Source organism: Solea senegalensis, linkage group LG6, assembly GCF_019176455.1.
Source record: "Solea senegalensis isolate Sse05_10M linkage group LG6, IFAPA_SoseM_1, whole genome shotgun sequence".
In the NCBI taxonomy this organism is placed as follows: Eukaryota; Metazoa; Chordata; class Actinopteri; order Pleuronectiformes; family Soleidae; genus Solea; species Solea senegalensis.
In genome coordinates this window covers 1,282,259-1,303,519 of record NC_058026.1, presented here as the reverse complement: position 1 = coordinate 1,303,519, position 21,261 = coordinate 1,282,259, and the positions used below count along the sequence as shown (strand labels likewise).

Genomic DNA, 21,261 nt, shown 5'->3' with positions numbered 1-21,261 from the left:
GACACACATACACTTTTATCTGTGACTAAATAAAACTTTTTTTTTTAATTGACTGAAAACTTTCGGAATACAAAGACTTTTATTTTGAAACTAAAGTTAGATCCCCCCCCTCCCCTCTCCTCCCCCTTCATCCCTTCATTCGTCTCTCTCTCTCTCCTTCACTCACTCACTTGGTTCCCGCTGTATCTGCTGCTGCATCATCATGAGTCCCGGGTCCCGGAGCCGGTTCTGGTTCTGCTGGTTTCTGCTGAGCCTGAGTCTGAACCTGAACCTGAGCTCAGCTCTGGATCTTCAGGACCTGTTCGAGTTCGGCACAGAAGCCGGAGACGAGGACCTTCATCCCGGGGAGGATTCAACCGCCGAGCTGCGTCTTAACGGATCCCTGTTCTTCTTCAGCGACCAGCACCAGCGGGTCTACGTGAGTCCAGATCCACTTTATTAACGTTACATTTAAATGATTTCAATCCACATTAAATGAATTTTTTAAACAAACGAAACTTCATTCACTTTTACAGCAATTTAACAAAAAACAACCATTTACAACATCAAATCAAAACAGAATCAAAATCTCTTTCATTCAAATCGACTTTAACTTTGACTCTTAAAAGTTCAGCAACTATCGATTATTGATTTGTTTCCTCATTATAGAGTCAATCATGGCATGAGCACCAAACCGTGCGTTCTCCTAAGCAGGGCCCCTTCAAAGCATTTTAGGGGCCCTGGTAAAAAAGCTAAAAAGCCCCCCCCCAGCCAATTTCTGCTTTAATCTCAAAAAATAAGTCAAAAACAGTGAAAGTAAAAAAAAAATCAGATGTTTGAGGAAATCTTAAAATGAGAAAAGTTGAAATTATGAGACATTCAAGTTTTGACCATAATATCATGAGTGACAATTACATGAAATGTAATTTTGTGAGCAGTGACAAAAGTGTTGCAGAACATTTTGTCGTCACTGAAGACTAGAGAGATTTTTGTGGCTCTTATGTCACATTGTATCTCCATTGACAAAACTAGTCATTTAACCCCACAGGAGACAGGGGGCGCTGTTCTGCAGTGTCTGCTCCTCTTGTTGTTTGGTTGTGTCGTTGTTTTATTTTTGCTTGTGGAACAAACGTCCTGAATGTGGATGATGATGCAGTAAACTCAAACAAATGCGTTCTGTCAGCTTACATTGCTGTTTTTGTCCATGGAGTCTGGTACTTTAACATTTGATTGTTTTTACTCATCAATTAAGTGAGTTTCAATGTTTTTTTCTCTTTGTTTAACTTCTGATTGTTTTCTCAGGGAATTTCATTGTGAAGCTTTTTGTCATTGAGTATTATCTGTGTGTGTGTGTGTGTGTGTGTTGACAGCTGATAAGGTTTTCTATTCGATCTGATTGATCAGTTTCTGTTAATGTAATTAAACCTGCATTCATTGTGTAAACTTATTTATCTGTATGTGTGTGTTTGTGTGTGTGTGTGCCTTATCTGCAATGACTCACATTCCTCACACACACACACACAGTGTGTGAGTGCATTCCTCAGGTCATGTGACTGTTAATCCTGATTGCATCTTAATCAAACACAAACAGTAAAATAGAGTAAAACGCTGCCAATGTGGGCGGAGCCTTTTAGACAAGTAGCTGTTACGTTAAGTCGTCTGGTGGGAGGAGCCTTCGTCCCAGGACCACTCACTCTCCCACACCAAACCTCATAGAGAAAATCAGTGATTTTACCATCACAGCACACAGGAGCTGTTGATCCACTGCTGCCTCCATCACTAAGTTCAAATGTCTTATTTTGGAATTTTGTAATTTGAAATCCTTTACTCAGATTGACCTCAGTGACACAAAGTGACCACATGAGGCATCAGAGGACCAGCAGCTCCTGTGTCCCCCGCCAGTTGAAATCACTGAATTTCTCTATGGACTTTGGTGTGGGAGAGTGAGTGCTTCACAAACTTCAGTTTCCTGGTGTTGTTTTCCCATGTCTCTGCTGGCAGCCATTTTGTTTTCCTCTGTGTATCAGGCTGGTTCTCAGCAGCAGGGGGCGCTCACAGCGCGGTCAATCGTCTGACTTCTTCACTGAACTTTGCCTTTAACTGACCTGTTGAAACAAATTGAAACAGTTAAGCCCCTCCCTCACCATTTGTTTCCCCCTCCCCCGTCAACACCCACACCCACACACACACGCACACACACAGACGTGTGATGCCAGGTCGCGTTCACACGTCGAACAGGAAGCACACACACACACACACACACACACACACATGGTGTGTCATCTCTCAGCTGTTTGGTTGAATCAGGAACGGATACATTTTTAATCGCAATCTGTTTGTAAAATGTCTCATGAATGTAAAAGGGGCGGAGCCTCCTTTTTGAATTTGAACTGTACGACAGTTTTGCGACGTCTCGTTGTGTCGTGACTCTTCTTCTCTTCTGTGATCATCATCATCATTAAATATTAAAGTTCTGCTGCTGAATCTGTTCACTTTGACTTTGAATAATCATAAAGAAAAAAATTCAAAATGATTCAGTTGAATTCTTTTGTTAAATGGAGCAAAGAAAATAGTAAAAACTTAAGGCTTTTACTTTGAAGATATTTTCCTTCTCTAAAGAATGTTAGTGTGGAGATTTTCAGTACAAAACATCAGGTGTTTCAACAAGTGTGTGTGTGTGTGGCGTCTGTAAAGCACACACACACACAGTGATTGACACTCACTAATCATCAGTGGGACGTTGACGCGGTGTCGGCGCCGCAGCATCCACATCTGGAACTCATAGACAGACGAGAGACATCTGCCCCCTACAGACCAGATGGCAGCGCTCAGGATGTTCCTCCGTTCTCACGCTGATAACCATGACCTCAGAGGTCAGACATGTGTGATGTCAGCGGCGTCCTGGCAAGTTTCCAGAGAGGAGGAGGAAGAAGAAGAAGAGGAGGAGGACACATATACAATAAAATGACATGTCACCTTTATCCCAAACCAAAACTCACTGATTTAATGATCAAATATTGATTAGTCATGATTAATAACTGAAGGTCTTTAAGACCAGAAACAATTTGTCAATTCATCAACAATATAATGACTCTTCAAATATTCCGTGTTTCTTTGTTGTGCCTCAGAAGAAAAACATGATGCAGCTGTTTTTCAGCGCTGTGCCGGACTCCATTCACAAAATCACTGATTTTAGCTCACAGAACGCAGTAGTTCTGGTTCCACAGCTGTTGATTTGTTTGGGTTTGTGCGTCGTAAAAACATTCCGATCGCTTTGTCCTTGGCCGAAACTCAAACAACAACAAAAGCAAAAAAACGAATGCCTAGAAACTGCAGAGTAGCGCCCCCTGTCTCCTGTGAGGCTGAATTACTGGTTTTGTCAATGGAGTCTTGTATTTTTGTCACAACCATGGAAATGATTTTTCTCTTTAACACGAAGCCCCGCCCACGTCGCAATGTTGTCTGACTACATTTCTGTGTTCCAGTGACTGCGTGTGCGCAAGCATTAGCTTACACAGCTAGCACACTTCCTTTGCACAAAAACCAGTTTAATCTGGTTTAAACCAGTGTGAATGACCGGCTCAGATAACTCAGCAATGACTCGTTGTTTTTTATCGACATTAGTCCGAACACAAGTCCAGCCTTAATTTGTTTTTTTCGTCTGGTTCACTTTGGCCGAGTTTCTGCAACATTTCGTGTCATAACGCGAAAGCACATGTTCAGCTGTTAGCAAAACCGCTAGCCACGATTTTTTTTTATGTTGTTGTTTTTTAAAAATCTGACTTTTTTGTCAACGATCGCAAAATCTGTGACGCTGCAGAAACGACAGAAAAACGTAAACACTGACGTTAGCCAGACGTCGGAGCCTCGCGACATGTGACGGCGTCTCATTCGTACACGTGAAAGACAAAGTTTGCGATGTTTACGCTCGTGTTTACATTCGAAAGTGAACGTGAATGTAAACATCAGAGAAGCTCGAGCTGAGTCTGTTCATCGTCCTCTGTCCTCTCTGTCCTTCTGTTTGACACGTCAACGTGCGCACACACACACATACATATATATATAATGTATATACAGTTTATATATATATATATGTATATATATATATATGTAGATGAAGGATTGTATGAACTGAGTCCTGAATATCTGGATGTTTTTTCTGATCTAACCCCCGTTTACCAGAACAGGGACATCTCTGTCTTTAAGCTCTTCCAGGAGTCTTCTGTCCTAGCACTTACCTTAGCCCCTCCCCCTCCCTTGCACTTGGATCCACCTCTGCTCTCTCACCCTCTGTCACTGTTCTTATCTAGTGGAGTTCTTTCCAAGATGTAGTTTATTCCTCTGTTGTAAGTCTCTTTGGATAAAAGTGTCTGGTAAATGCTTAAATGTAAAACCCCAGAAAAGGAAGTTAAAAACAGCTGTGCATCGTGGTGGTGTCGTCACTTCCTGTTTGACAGCAGTGAAACATTTACGAGTTTCAGATCAACAGTTTACGCCTGGAGTCAAATGTTAAGCACATGAGGACAAACAGATGTGAGCGTCTTTGTCAGAGGCCCAAACACGGAGCCCTGTGGAACTCCTGTAGAGTCAGAGTTCATCTGTTTGTTTGAGTCAGTACTGACTGTGCTGTGGGTGAGCGCCCCCTGCTGCTGAGAACCAGTACGACACACAGAGACTAACCCTCTTATTTAAAACATGTAAAGCTGCAATGATGAACTGATTATTAATCCTTTACTTTAAATGAATCAATTAATCAGTTTGTGTTTTTAATAATTAATCAAGTGTCTGTGATTTTCAGCTTGTAAAATGTGACCATTTTCTAATTTTTTGCTTCCTAAAACAAAGAAATCATTCAAACTGAATTATTTTAGTTTGAGAACATAGTTTTAAATAAAATTTTATGACGTTTTCTGAACCAAACAACTCATGGATTAATGGAAAAAATCGTGGACAGATGAACGAATGATGAAAATGGTGACTAGTTTGAGTTAAACTGAATGAAAGAGTGAGAAGTGAGTTTGAACATGAAGAGAAAGGAGCTGTAGATGTTTGCACAGCTGCACTCAAACTATAATAAATATCCTTTAAGACTCTCGTTGGACTGAAGACAACAAACAATAAGAGCAGATGTTGTAGGGTTTGATTTCACTGCTTCACTGCTCATTCCAACACTTTGGTGTCGTGAAGTGACAGCGCGTGATGTGGGCGTCGCCCTCAGTTTGATGGATGGTTGTGTGAACAGACACGCCCCCTGAGGCCGTTCTGGAAAACACAGTCCCGTCATCCTCTAGTAAATATAATAGCAGTAATGACAATAATCAACTCAACATGTGGGACATTAACTGTCGACCACACCACTGTTTACACTCAGCTGTTAGTCAACGTCAAATATTTAAATATGTGGTTAAAATGTTTATTGACTCGATGGAAAACAGAAATGTATCAGGACTGATTTACAAGTTCGGTTTTGTTGTTGTTGTGTTTTTTCACACGAGCAACTTCATCTATATCTCACTGCTACACAGACTTTTCTAACAAGAAACTGAAGTTTGTAAACCACTCACTCTCCCACACCAAACCCCATAGAGAAAATCAGCGATTTTACCTGCGGGGACGCAGGAGCTGCTGGTCTGCTGCTGCCTCGTGTGGTCACTTTGTGTCACTGAGGTCAATCTGAACAAAGGATTTTTTAAAGCCGAACTGACAAAATAAGACATTTGAACTTAGTGATGGAGGCAGCAGTGGATCAACAAGTCCTGTGTGTGTGTGTGTGTGTGTGATGTTAAAATCAATGATTTTCTCTATGAGGTTTGGTGTGGGAGAGTTGGGAGTTACAGACAGTGAGATAAAGACGTGGTCATGTGACGCAGATATCGCAGACTTAAACTGACGCAGATTCAAGTGTTTTGTGAAGTGGCTAAAACCTCTTTTTTTCCATGTTTCTCTATTGGCAGCCATTTTGCTTTCACCGATCATGGGCTTGTGTGGTTAGAGAAAATAATACAAACGTTCATGTGACCTGGAGAAGCTAGAGTTTGAGTGTTTGCGTCAGTTAAAGGAACAGTCTGATTATTCAGAGCTGATATGAGACATGAAGTGAGTGTATTTGGTCCTCGTCCTCGTCCTCTGACACACAGAGGACACACTTCATGGTCACAGCTGTTCCTCAATCAGAGGCATTTTTCAGGCTGACGAGGTTAAAAGATCCTTTTCTTCTGAGTGAATGAGACATTATTGTGCAGGATTATTGTGGGTGGACACAGAGTCCTGAACGTCTCACTGCAGTTTCCACTGGAGAAAAACATTAACTCATTCATCCCTGCATGACTGCAACTCATGGATTCACTCACTTCTACTGATGCACTGATTTAATTCTCTGTTTCCTCACTTCCTTTCCTCACTTTTACTGTTTAATACGCAACACAAATTGATTAATGACCCTGACATAACTTTTCTGCGGCCGATGGAAAATCCTTCACTTAAATAATTCCTTCATTCGTTCAGAATTTGGACAGATGTTTTAAACATGGAGCACAAAGAGGTTTTATAAATAAAATGATGAGAAAACAAAGTTGTTTTAATAAAAACCATTAACCCTCTGTTGTTTTACAGATTAACACTAATGGATTTGTGTCGGTGGTCAAACCTCCGGCAGAGACCGAGTACCTGGGGAAGATGCCGGCCAAGTTCCAAATGATGGCAGCGTTGCTGGGAGACCTGGACCACAGCAATGGACAGGGAAGCGTCTTCTACAGGCTGGACAGCAGCGAGGATGCTCTGAGCCGAGCCAGCGGACACATCGCTCAAGCTTTCCCCAGAGACAACAAAGCAAAGCCGCACAGTGTCCTCGTGGTCACATGGGTCAATATGACCGCTCAGGGTTCACCTAGACCAGACGCTAAGGTCAGCCATGTTGAGTTTCTTTGAGTACTTTAGCTTAGAACCAGTAAACCAGTCGTCTTAGAGACCTGGTCCAGTGTGAACTAAATGACTACACCATCCAAAGGCCAAAACTAAGAACTGCTGCTCAGCAACATTTTGTTTGTACTTTCAGAGAAACACCTTCCAGCTGGTCGTGGTCCTCATGGAGTCGTCCTCCTGCGCCATCCTCCTGTATCCCACAGACGGCCTGCAGTTCCTCTACACATCCATTGGGGGTGATAGAAAGCTCCTAGAAGCTGGATTCAATCAAGGTCTCGTGAACAGCTGGTTTAATCCCAAGGGGACATACTTCCAGACCACCACCGACAAAGAGACCTCCGTCAGGGAACTTACCGAGTATGAATCTGTTGTTACTTTTTAACAGCTGTTGGTTTGTTTTGTGCTGGATAAATATTACGATGCCGTATTGCGAGGTCTTAAACTATTTGGTAGACGTATAATCTACAAATTAAATCATCTAATGGTGAGAATAGTGGAAAGGTTGACTGCTTGAATCCTCAGAGTCTCTTAGAACTTTAGATGGTTGGTCTTTGAAGAAGCAACCAGAAGCTGAAGTTCTTGTCTGAGGGCCACATGGCGTGGCAGTTGCTAGCATTTTTGGCTCATAGTACAAAGGTCACTGGTTTGAATCCAGGTTCGACCGTTGGCCTGTCTTTGTCAAGTTTACATGATCTCGCCAAAAACTCCAGTCCAAAAACATGCAGCAGTTGGACACTCTAAATTGACTGTAGGTGAGAATACGTTGGACTGGACCTGCCCAGGGTATGACTCTTAGAAGGTTGGTCATTGAACCAGAGGCTGAAATACCAAACAAGTTTTTTGAGGCTAAAGTTCTTGTCAGGAGTTAATTGTCATCCACGTTGTTAAGACTGTGGTCTCATGACTCCAAACTCCTGGCTTTTCTGTCCCTTGAAAGACTTAACATAAGACAGACAGAATGTCTCTGATGATTTCCTTCACTCACACTGATTTTATTTACTTCTTACATCCAACCAGGAAGACAAACTCTGGTCGAAAAGGAGTCTGGGTGTATGAGATTGGTCCCTCAGGGTTTTTAACCACCATTATACCAGGAATTGTTCTGGAGGAGGAGAAGGGTACTACTGAATCTCCTATGACAATGTTGCCAAGGCAACCTGAGGAGACTGACTTCACAACTTACCAAATGCCAGAAGAAACTGAGACTCCCAATGAGGACCAAACTGATAACCCAGAAGACGAGACCATCTCATCTGGGAATGGCAGACCAGAGACAGAGGATGAATTGGACCAGTTTGTGACAGAATTCCCAGGATTCAAGACTGTCACACCAACATACAGCACCACAGAAACGGTTCGCCCAAGTTACTCAGACCAAACTGAGTTGACAGACCCTTATGCAACTGAGACTAAAGTCCCCACATTTGAGCCGCCGTACACCAGCCCTGATCCCAGTAAACAAGAATATCCCAGAGTCCAGACAGGGTACCCTGATCCTGTTCTGTCCCAACCACAATACACCAGTCCTGAACCCACTGAACCTGAATACTCCACAGTCAAGCTGGGGTACCCTGATCCTGATACGGTCCAACCACAATACACCAGTCCTGAACCCAGTGAACCTGAATACTCCACAGTCAAGCCATGGTACCCTGACCTGGGTCCTGTCCAACCACAATACACCAGTCCCGAATCCAGTGAACCTGAATACCCCACAGTCAAGCTGGGGTCCCCTGATCCTGTTACGGTCCAACCACGATACACCAGTCCTGAACCCAGTGAACCTGAATACTCCACAGTCAAGCCACGGTACCCTGACCCAGATCCTGTCCAACCACGATACACCAGTTCTGAGCCCAGTGAACATGAATACCCCCGGTACCCTGACCCGGATCCTGTCCAACCACGACACATCAACCCTGAACCAGCCCGACCAGTGCCACCTCATTCCCATCCCTATCACCCCCAGATCATTGTGGTGGATGAAGATGAAGATCTGAACGTAAACGGTAAATCACTGACGATTCAGAACAAGTTCCTTCACTTGTTTCTGTTGGCACTGATTAAGTTTTCCATCTTTTTTTCGCAGTATTTGCGTACAATTCTGAGACGTGTGTCCACAACAGGCACAAGTGCTCCGCCTTCGCAGACTGTCAGGATTACAGCTACGGATACTGCTGCCACTGTCGGCCCGGTTACTATGGTAACGGGAAGGACTGTGTTCCAGATGGTAAGAGCATCTTCAGCGCTAGCAAATAAAAAATATACCTTGTAACCTTTGTAGACGACAGATCATACCAGCTCTATTTTTATTTTATTTATTATTAATTTATTATTATTGTCATTTATTATTTTCTTGATGAAAACAACAGTGTTGGTTTCTGGTTGAACATCGTAGATTACGTGTACGAGTGTGACTAGTCACCTGTGGCTCATGCTACAGCTAGCTACGTTCACGGTCTCACGCATATTTTCAGATGTTAGCAGGTAGTCCACCTTTATTTTGGCCACGCCCACACATACACCAACTGTCTTCATTTCTGACCCAACATCAGGATATTGGAAGAATCTCCACAAGTTTTTGTGACATCACACATTTAAAGAGTATGTTTTTTCATTGCTAGCTACCTCCCCTCTCTTGATGTCGCTAAACCTGATCACTGTTAACTAGTCGTTAACACCAAACTACATGGACTCTGACTCTGACTGGTTTGTTTTCCAGGCAAACCTCAGAGGATGAACGGGAAGGTGAACGGTCGCATGTTTGTAGGCGGGACTCCGGTGGAGCTCAGCAACAACGACCTGCACTCGTACGTGGTGATCAACGACGGCCGCGCCTACGTGGCCATCAGTAACATCCCCAAGAGCGTGGGACCGTCGCTGCAACCTCTGTCCTCACTGGGCGGAGTCATCGGCTGGGCCTTCGCCCTGGAGCAGCCTGAGTCCGAGAACGGCTTCAGTCTCATTGGTCAGGAGGTCTTTTGTTGTTTTCTTACTAAGCTAACATGTTTAGCACAGTTGGACTGTAAATATTTTTTGTAGAATAGCAGCAGCTAAAATATCGCTGGTGTTGTTTCCGTGCAGGTGCCGTGTTTTCGCGGCAGGCCGATGTTATCTTTCAGCCCGGGAACGAACGTTTGAGCATCAGGCAGAAGTTTGAAGGAATCGACGAACACGACCACCTGGTGGTGAGCACAGAGCTGGAGGGAAGCCTACCCGCCCTCCCGCTGGGGTCATCCGTCCAGATCGACCCGTACAAAGAGATCTACCACTACGACCGGAACTGTGAGGATAAATAACAACTGAAACTAAAAACAATGGAAAAGCTGATGAGGTTTTCACCCTTTTTCTGACGTTCCTCTCCTCAAGTGATCACCTCTTCCTCCAACCGTGACTACTCCGTCACTTTCCCCGACGGCACCGTCGAGACCAGAAGCTACCAGTGGCGCCAGACCATCACCTTCCAGACCTGCCCACACAACGAGGCCACCAGGGCGGCACTGTCCACCCAGCAGCTCAGCGTGGACCAGATCTTTGTGTGGTTCGACGAGCAGAATGATCTGATCCGCTACGCCATGACTAACAAGATCGGCCACATCCACAGTGAGTTCAGACAGCAGGGGGCGCTCACAGAGCAACCTCAAAAAAACCTGAACTGTCTCTTTAAGGTGAATGTTGGTGGCCAGTGTGTCGTCTGTCAGGTCCCAGGTTGTGGGTTTGATTCCCGGCTCCGCTAGTCTACATTCAGCTGTATGAATGTGTGAGTGAATGTGTAAATGGAAAAAAACAGTCGTGTAAATCAGCTCTGAGTTTTTTTTAAATACAAATTGACTTCAAAGATCTTCAGCTTCTCTCCACACACACACACGCTGAGTGGGTAGTTAGTTTGTTGTCATTACCTCATGAGACTAGTTACCATTAACTAAGGTCTTATCTATACTAAAACACCATCTTTGTCGTTTTTGTCGGCTGTGACATCATCATCAGCTCTTTCCTGTGTAGGATGCAGGATCATAGTGGTTCTGGTTCCAGGCTGTAGTTGTGCTTTAGTTCTGACAGAAACTGGCGTTCATCGCTGTGATTCTGAAGTTTCCTCCTCGGGAAACTGGACACAGATGTTCCTCGTGTTTGTTTGTGTAACTCATGAACTTCCTGTAAACGACCCCCACCTGCTCTGTTACCTCCAGCACTCCTCCTCCACAGCACTGAAGCCCCTCCCCCCCAATCTCCCGGAGGTTGGTATCTCCACGACCTCTGACCTTTACCTCCTGCCAACACAGACACAGCTGAGGAAACAGACATCACCAACAGATTCTGTTTGTCCTGCTTTGATGCTGGACACTCAGCACACTCACTCTGAATGACAGACAGACAGACAACTGATGGACAAACGAATGACGGACAAACGACAGACAGACAAAGACTGACAGACAAACGACAGACGGACAAACGACAGAGAACGTGAACCGTAGCTTTGTAACTTTATTCTTCATATTCTCAAACTCTTCAAACGCTGCTGGGAACAGGAAGTACCTTCAGTTTCCACCTGTGCTGACGTCACTGATTATTGTTGGCCTCTCTCTCTCTCTCTCTCTGGCGCCACACAGTGGCCATCACAGTGGTAAGCAGTTTGTATGTTTGTCTACAGGTGGCGCTCCGGAGCAGAATCCATGTTTCACAGGTCGTCACGGCTGCGACATTAATGCCGCATGCAGGTCAGGTGACGGACTGGACTTCACCTGTGTGTGTATGAGCGGCTTCACTGGAGACGGACGCTATTGCCATGGTAACGCACACACACACAAAATAACAATTATTTTATTCAATTTTATTTAAATAATAATGTAAAATTCTTTGAAATTCTTTTTGGGAATAAAAAAATTCACAACTTTTTTTTTACCTGCTGTTCAAACACGCCCCCAGAAGGCAGAAACACTAAATAACACTGTTTCACTTTCAGTTTGTGGTTTGTGTTGTTAATAAAGTCAGAGACCGGATCTGGATCTGGATCAGAGTAAAAAGTGTTTTGTGTTGTTCCTGCAGAGGAAGTTCGTGCGGTCGATCACTGTCAGACAGGAAGTCACGACTGCGACGTTCCTGAGAGAGCGGCCTGCACCTACAGTGGAGGCTCCGCCTACTCCTGCTCCTGTCTGCCAGGCTTTGAGGGCGACGGACGGGTTTGTCGAGGTGTGTGTGTGTGTGTGTGTGTGTGTGTGTTGTTATGACTGGTGTCAGAGTGCAGACTAACCAAGAAGATGAGACAAAGTCACGAGTGTTTTGGTTTGAAAAGGCGTTGATAGATCAAACAGAAGATCAGAATCTTCTTCTTCTTCTTCTAACCACTCTAAAGTCACTTTCACAGCTTCCTGGTTGACAGTTAAGATGAAACTTAAGGGGAATTTATCTTTATTAGGAAGTGTAATAAGTGTTGTCTTCTCTCTGTCAGACATAGACGAGTGTCGTCACGGTCCATGTCACCGCGACGCCTTCTGCTCCAACACGCCGGGCTCCTACGTCTGCCGCTGCCACCCTGGTTTCCATGGCGACGGACTCCAGTGCAGCCCCATGTCCACAGGTGAGTTATCACAGAGAGGATTCAATTTTATTTGTATATCACCAAATCACAATGAGCAAACACTAGGGGGCAGTGGAGAGAAAAAACTCCCTCTTAACAGAAGAAGAAATCTCTGAACCAGACTCATACATGTTGGGTTGGTGTGAAAGGAAAAATGGGGGAGAGAGGAGAGGTGAGGTAGAGACAGAAGAGAGAGACAAGGAGCAGATACGCAACAACTGTATTAAGTTATAAGTTTATACAGATCAGTTCTGACTCAGTGATGATATGTTTATACAACTATGATGTCATTAATATTAGCAGCATCAGAGACTGTTGATAAAAAATTATACTGATGTCGACTTTTAATTATAGCACATTAATAATGGTGACGATATGTAGGATAGTAATAGCCTCCAAACTGGATCTGGATCCTGCAACCTGCAAGATGAGGACACAGAGAGAGAGAGAGGAAAGGAAGGAAAGACACAAACTAAGGAGAGAAAGAACATGGTTAAGGACATATAAAAAGTCATATTCATACCCTAAGTGTGAGAGAGTGAGTGTGAGACCAAAGTGGTCTGTTGGGGTGATCAGGAGAATAGATAGAATATCATGATCGCCTCTTTGCAGGGGGTTCTGGTCCTGTTGAGTCCAGAAAACTTTCTCTGCTTCTCTGTTGCCTCCTGTGGTCAGTGTGTGTCATTGAGGTTAAATGTGAAAAAAACTGATTTGATCCACTTTACAAAATATAATCCATATCAGTTTAAGTGAAGATGATTTTCTCTGTGGGCTTTGGTGTGGGAGAATGAGTGGTTTACAAACTTCAGTTAACGCTGAGAGAAAGACCGTCTGAAAACTGTGTGGTTGTAGAATAAAACAGCTGAACTGTCTGACTCATCATCACCGTCGTGTTTGAACTGTTGTTGCTGTCGTCGTCCTCGTGGTCGTGTGTCTTCCAGGTGTCACGAGCTCAGCACTAACGGCTCATTACAGCTTCACTCCACACTCGTGTCATTATGATCCTGAACGTTATCATTTACTTTGTTTGCTTTTGTCTGCCTTTGATCTTCGTCCTCTTGTTGTTGGCGTCTTTTCTCTCTGTGTCTCCTCGTCTGTCAGACATGATTGTTGTGTCTCACAAACCGTCGATGGCCCGAGGATAAGAGTGACGTGAAGAGCTTCCTGAGTCTTTGATCTCAGTTCACACACACATTATTTATATTAACACTTGAATCCAGTTTTCTTAGATTCTATTATATTCTATATATATACGTATTCATACGTATATATATATATATGTATATATATATATATGTATATATATATCTAAATTAAGAATTGAATTTTAGAATATTTTCTAATATTAGAAATTAGCAAATATTCATGTTTTCTTCCTTCTTTCTTTCTCTCTTTCTTACTAACAAACAGAAAATGAAAAATGTTGGATTGTTTAAGCATGGGAACCCAGAGACTTTTATTTTGAAAATGAAGAACCGAAACCAAGACTTTTATTTTGTAAACTGTGTCTAAAACCACAGTTTTGTAGAACAAATACATTCATGTTACCGATCTCACTCGGACTGTGATTTTGTTTCCTCAGAGCGAGAGAAGACGCCGTGTGAGCGTCAGAGAGACTCCACCTCTGCCTCTGCCTTAGCCTCCGCCTCCACCTCCTCCCGATTCTTCTCCTTCTTCCGTCCTCAGCCGGCCGTCTCCCAGTACGTCCCACAGTGTGACGAACACGGCTCCTTTGAGTCCACACAGTGTCACAGCAGCATCCAGCAGTGCTGGTGTGTGGACGCTAACGGTCAGGAGATCCCGAACACCCGGACCGGACCGGGCAGCACGCCTCTGTGTGAGTCTTCACGATAATTCACGAGAATCATGAAGCTGAGCTAAACTCACATCTGACCTCTGTAAACACTGCCCTCTTCCTTCACAGGTATTGACCAGGCTGTGACTCCGCCCCCTGTGGGACCGACCCCCCGGCCTGACGTCCACCCTGTCGCTCCAGGAAGTGCCCTGCTGTTTGCTCAGAGTGGGAAAATCGAACACGTTCCATTGGACGGATACGACATGAAGAAGGACGAGGCCAAAGCTCTGCTGCACATTCCTGTGAGACTGGGAACATTTTATTTTGAAAACTGCACTGTGTTTTAGCATGGACGAACAGAAACTGAGACTTTTATTTGAAAACTATAGGTTGTTTTTTTTGCGTGGGCCAACAGAAACTGAGACTTTTATTTTGAAAAGTTCATGTGTTTTAGTGTGGATCAAAGCGTTTTAACTCCCTCCCTCAGATGATTTTCTGTTGCTTAGCAACCAACGACTTCCTGTGTGCACCTGGCTTTAAGTCGTATGTGAAGCAGCTGACAGACAAACGCAGTCAGTGTTGCTCAGGAATGTCGTTAAACGTCTTCGTCTCTGTCCTTCCAGACAAAGGACTCTTTGAAAATGTCTCCTCATGAATGAACATATCTTTGTCCTCTCGTGTCCTGCAGGACCGTGTGGTCATCGCTGTGGCATACGACTGTGTGGAGAAGATGGTTTACTGGACGGACATCACCGGGCCGTCCATCAGTAAAGCCAGTCTGAGCGGAGGAGACGTCCTTCCTGTCATCACTAAAGGTACAAGAGACGTCACCTTATATATTCAGCTTATATATAACGTTATATATTCACCTTATATATTAGCGTTATATATTATATTCACCTTATATATTCACCTTATATATAACGTTATATATTCGTCTTATATACTGACGTTATATATTATATTTACCTTATATATCCACCTTATATATTAACGTTATACATTCACCTTTTATATTCACCTTATATATTAACGTTTTATATTCACCTTATATATTCTCCTTATATATTAACGTTATATATTCACCTTTTATATCCACCTTATATATTTACCTTATATATTAACGTTATATATTAACATTGTATATTCACCTTATATATTAATGTTGTATATTCACGTTATATATTAACGTTATATATTCACCTTATATTTTAATGTTATATATTAATGTTGCATATTCACGTTATATATGAATGTTATATATTCACCTTATATATTAACGTTGTATATTCACCTTATATATGAATGTTGTATATTCACGTTATATATGAATGTTATATATTCACCTTATATATTAACGTTGTATATTCACCTTATATATTATATGTTATATTATACGTTATATATCCATGTTATTACGACAACAAATAGATAGTACACATAAAATAAACAACATATACGCATAGTAAACTAATAATATACGTACTAAACAAAATATATATGTGTAGAAGTCTCAGGCTCCGCCCCCTGGCCTGAAAATGTCGGGAACAAATCTGCAAAATGAGTAAAACTACGATGACAGAATCTGGACGCGTGGTTCTGAACTCTGGTCCTGAAGTGGATGTAATTCTGTGTTTTGTGTCTTCAGAGCTGCAGAGTCCAGAAGGCCTCGCCCTGGACCACGTGTCCCGCCTCCTCTTCTGGACTGACTCCATGCGGGACACGGTGGAGGTGTCTAGGCTGGACGGCAGCCACCGCCGTGTCCTGTTCCACAGAGACCTGGTCAACCCTCGACCCATCGTCGCTGACCCGGCGTACGGGTGAGTCGCCAACACGCCGATGACTTTGCGATGTTTTTGAAAGTGACAGTGTTTTGTTTTTCTGATGTGGTTTTGGTTCTGTTGGGTTCAGGCGGATCTACTGGGCGGACTGGGACAGGGACGGACCCAAAATCGAGATGTCCAACATGGACGGGACAGAGCGGACGATCCTGGTGAAAGACAACCTGGGCCTTCCCAACGGCCTGACCTTTGACCTCGACACCCAACAGCTTTGCTGGGCCGACGCAGGTGAGGAATATTCTGGACACATGACACATACTGTCACTGTTATTATGTTTTTAAAGGGATAGTTCAGGGTTTTTAAAGATAACAAAGACTCCTGTGATAAAATCTATGTCCATTAAAGTTTCTACGATATCTGCGTCACATGATCACGTCTTTATCTCACTCTCCCACACCAAAGCCCCGAGAGAAAATAAGTGATTTTAGCTGGCCGGGACACAGGAGTTGCTGGTCCTCTGCTGCCTCGTGTGGTCACTTTGTGTCACTGAGTTAAGTCTAAATGTAATATTTTAAACACAAGTGACAAAATCAGACATTTGAACTTAGTGATGGAGGCAGCAGAGGATCAACAACTCCTTTCTCTATGAGGTTTGGTGTGTGAGCGATATGAGAAACACCTTCAGAAATGGTTGAATAAAAGCGACCGTTAGTCATGTGACGTCGTGGCTCTTCTCCGATTGCTCGACAGGAACTCGTGTGGTTGAGTGTTTTGATCTACACCAGCGGCAGAGGAGGCGGATCCTCGACGGGATCCAGTATCCATTTGGTCTCGTTTCCTTTGGAAGGAAACTTTACTACACTGACTGGAGGAGGTACACGCACACACACACGGTTTCCATGGAAACGCTCACATTTAACAGCATCAGCGCTCAGGTGTGTAACGTCATGGTTGCTGTTTACAGGGAGGCCGTGGTCGCCGTAGACCGTCGCTCAGAGACGGAGACAGAAGAGTTCCTGCCACAGAAACGCTCGCGTCTGTACGGCATCGCCACGGCAACCACACACTGTCCACAAGGTACGAATCGCCTCAACCTTTAATCACCCATAATTGTCTTTTTTATGATGATAGTATATCAGTGTAAATATATATGTATATATATATATATATATATATAGATATATAGATATATATATATATTTACACTGATAAATGATAAATATATATATATATACATATATATGTGTAAATATATCTATATATATATATATCTATATATATATATATATATATATATATACATATATATATGTACTAGAAAACGTGAATCCAGATGAGATTATTACCGAAAATTACTTTAGATTAGGTTAAATTAATAAATAATAAATTAAATAAAACAGACTAAATTAAATTAAATTAAATTAAATTAAATTAAATTAAATTAAATTAAATTAAATTAAATTTTCCTGTGATTCATCATGTACGGAGCCCCTAAAGCAGGGGTGTCGAACTCAAATGACCTGGGGGCCAATGAGCATCTAGTCAGGTCAAGAGGGGGCCGGTCTAGAGAAAAAAAACGAAAAAAAAAAAAAACTGTTTAGTAGTGGGTGGGCAGTATACGATATTCATTATAATATTAGACAGAACTGCAAAGTAAAAGTGCTTGTTTTGTTATAAAATGATGTATACTTCACAATAAAAACACATTTATGATGCACAGAAACAGAGAAATAAATAGAAAACTTGGCAAATAATGACGAGGATAACTGTAATTAAAACAGCTTAAATATATCTAATTTAATGTTGAGTGTAATACATTTAATAAAGCAATGATTATAACCAAATGTCTTATTCGTATTGTAATAATAATAATAATAACAACAATAATAATAATAATAATAATGCTAGCAAATGCATAAAGTCTTATATTCTGTCTGTATTCCATCACTTCAGTGGCAGATGTGCCTCAGCACAATGGTGGGCGGGCCACATGTAATCGATTGGAGGGCCACACGTGGCCCCCGGGCTGCCAGTTTGACACCCCTGCCCTAAAGGGACATCAGAAAAAAAAAGAAGAAATTTAACGTTTCTGGTGCGCACAAGATACTTTCTGGTATCTATATGCTATATAAATATGTCATATCTTAATACACAAACCACATTTTTGAATTCTAAATTACTAATTTCACGCCTCAAATGATCTTAAAACTGCGTTCGGAGACATCACGCACACATACAACACTCTGGTGCGCACCAGAAACATTTAATTATTTTTTTTTTTCCAATGTCCCTTTAGCGGCTCCGTAATCATGTGATCAGATGTTTGTTTTTTTCCTGTGATTGATCATGTGATCAGATGTTTGTTTTTTCTTGTGATTGATCATGTGATCAGATTTTCTTTTGTCTCCTTCAGTTTATAATTACTGCGCCGACGCCGGCTGTTCTCACCTGTGTCTGCCCAGACACGGTGGCTTCACCTGCCGCTGCCCCGACGCCGTTGCCGCCAACGACCGATGCGAAGAGAGAAACCCGTGAGAGCGCAAGAAAAACTGAAAAAAACACGTAACTGAATCTGCGTTTTTGTTACTTTTCTTACTCAAAGTGAACGTTTTTACAGTGAACGCTGGTCAGACCTCACACTGTTTATGACGTCATGGTGATGTCGTCTTGACATCATTGTGATGTCTTCGTGATGTCGTCGTGATGTCACACTTCAGGTCACATGATCAGTGCGTATACGTAATCTTTCAAATTTTGATTTAGATATTTTTGTAATGTCAGTTATGTTTTTTATAACGTTAAAACTTTTGTCTATCAATATCACTGAAGTTACCACCCAGCATCTTCCCAATTTATTTTTTTTTTACAATTTTTTGCAATTCTTACAAAGTTTTTACAATAATTAAATCTTTTGTTTTTACATATTTTTACAAAACTTTTACAAAAAGTTACAAATTTTGTAACAAAAAACACTGAACATAAAAAAACTATTCCAGTAGGCGGAGCTTTGACCAGAGGGCTGATGGGAGGGAATACTAGCATTTCCACAGTGACTGACCCGAGCTTGAAGGCTTATTCATAAAGTAGAAAAGGTCGGAGCGTAATCTTTCAAATTTTTGTAACGTTAAAAACTTTTATCAAAAAGAGTTGTGGTTAACATAAGATAGTGGGAGGAGTCACGCACTGATCCGAACTTTAAGTTTAGCTTAAACATTATATGAAAAAAAGAGGCGGAGCCTTCTTCCGTACTCGATGTTACCGTGATGATTTTTTTTTTTTACAAAATGTTGATGTTACAAAAACACAATGAACGAAAAAACAAAAAACATGAATTTTACCCAAAAAGAACTTGAGATTTTGGGGCGGAGCTTTAACAGGAAGTGGATACAGTGAGCTGTATTTTTACCTGCGTCACGTCAGCTGACCTGCGGTGCTTTAAACATGTGATGTCACAGGTCACGTGTGTGATCTGATTGGCTGGGACACTTTTGTATCCAAATACGTATAAAATCAAACACTAATGAAGTTTTTCACTTAAATTATTCTATATTTTAATTTTTACACAAGTTTTCTTTCCTTTCACAAAACTGATATTTGACTAAAAAGTGTTTTTTTTTATGTACGAGATTTATTGTTTTGTTTGTATTTTTTATATGAACTTGTAAATAATTACCTGATATTCTCTGATTTTATTTTTTTTATGGTGCTGATGTTCACCTCACATTAACTAATGATGTTGATGATCTGGTTTCATGATTAATTTGTTAATTAAATACCAAAGAAAAAACAGTTTGGACACAAAACACATTATTAAAGGTGTGTAACTGTAAGAAATACAGAAGTTAATTTCTTCTTTTTCAATTTCCAAAAATGTTCCAATTTTTTTTCTGACAATTATCTGGTTGTTATTATATTAAACAGATTTTAGTCACTTAATAAAAAGCACTCTACATCAGTTTAAGTCTCTGATATCTACGTCACATGATCACGTCTTCATCTCACTGTTAAACTGAAGTTTGTAAACCACTCACTCTCCCACACCAAACCTCATAGAGAAAATCAGTGATTTTAACATCACACACACAGGAGTTGTTGAGTTCAAATGTCTTATTTTGTCACTTGAGAGTTTGAAAGTCTTTGTTCAGATTGTCCTCAGTGACACAAAGTGACCACACGAGGCAGCAGTAGACCAACAGCTCCTGTGTCCAAGCCAGCTAAAATCACTAGTTTAAAAACTTCAGTGTCCTGTTGGAAAAGTCTGTCTAACAGTGAGATAAAGACGTGATCATGTGACGTAGATATCGTAGAAACTTAAACTGATGTAGATTTTATTACAGGAGTCTTTCATTAAATGGCTAAAATCAGTTTTTTAAACTTGTGTCTCTGCTGGCAGCAAGGGGGCGCTCTCAGCTTCGTCAGCACTGTGTCAGTATCTAATATGACCACTTAAAAAGTCACTTGTTTTTATAGCATTTACCTTCTCGAGTCATGCATGGGGGTGGCGGCGGCGCCCATCTTAGCTCACATCACAAACCTTTAACCATTTCATTGTTTTAAAAGCAGAAGATTTAAACTTAGCTCAGGTTTGTTTTTTCATGAAAATCTTTCAGGGAGGAAAATCATTTTTAAATCACTGGTGAAGAAATAAATATTCACCCATTTACCTGCGACTCCTGTCCTGTGGGGGCAGTAGTGAGTACCCTCGTTAACCACCTGTACAGCCTCAATAAAACATTTTAACAAACTCTTTTTCATGTGAGTCTTTTTTCTGTTCAGTGTCAGGAAAACGTCACAGAAAGAAAGAAAAGACGGACGCGGACGAAGCAGAAAATAAGTTCCTCCAAGTTTTATGAACCTTGGTGAAAACATGTCACAGGTTTGGGATTTTAACCCTCAGTGCTCACGTGGCACAGATCTGTGCCACAGGTGCGCCCGTGGTAATTTGCCTCTGTATAAACTGTACATTTATGAAATGAGGGTTTATAAAGACTGATGCTGCAGAAGAAAACTCTGGTGCAAGTCAGTGAGACTGTGGGCTGCAGAACCATGTGAACAACAAACTATATGACTTTTTGTCTCGTTATGAATGACATACTAAACTATGACTTTTTTGTCATTTTGGACAACATACTAAACTATGACTTTTTTGTCAATTTTTGGACGACATACTAAACTGACTTTTTTGTCACATTTTGAACGACATACTAAA

The 21,261-nt window shown here is 41.8% G+C and overlaps 1 protein-coding gene across 1 annotated transcript; it reads left to right on the top strand.

The window, feature by feature from the left end:
• The first annotated feature begins 152 nt into the window (after positions 1 to 152).
• On the top strand, positions 153 to 20,797 carry LOC122770721 (nidogen-1-like). The gene is made up of 19 exons (XM_044027784.1): positions 153 to 418; positions 6,592 to 6,882; positions 7,034 to 7,257; positions 7,918 to 8,909; positions 8,990 to 9,130; positions 9,623 to 9,868; positions 9,985 to 10,185; positions 10,270 to 10,503; positions 11,549 to 11,686; positions 11,944 to 12,087; positions 12,347 to 12,475; positions 14,058 to 14,312; positions 14,400 to 14,572; positions 14,959 to 15,085; positions 15,919 to 16,090; positions 16,182 to 16,339; positions 16,803 to 16,926; positions 17,017 to 17,129; positions 18,466 to 20,797. The coding sequence occupies exons 1-19, from the start codon at positions 203 to 205 to the stop codon at positions 18,585 to 18,587; spliced, it is 4,200 nt and encodes a 1,399-aa protein (XP_043883719.1). The 5' UTR covers positions 153 to 202; the 3' UTR covers positions 18,588 to 20,797.
• Positions 20,798 to 21,261: the final 464 nt, after the last annotated feature.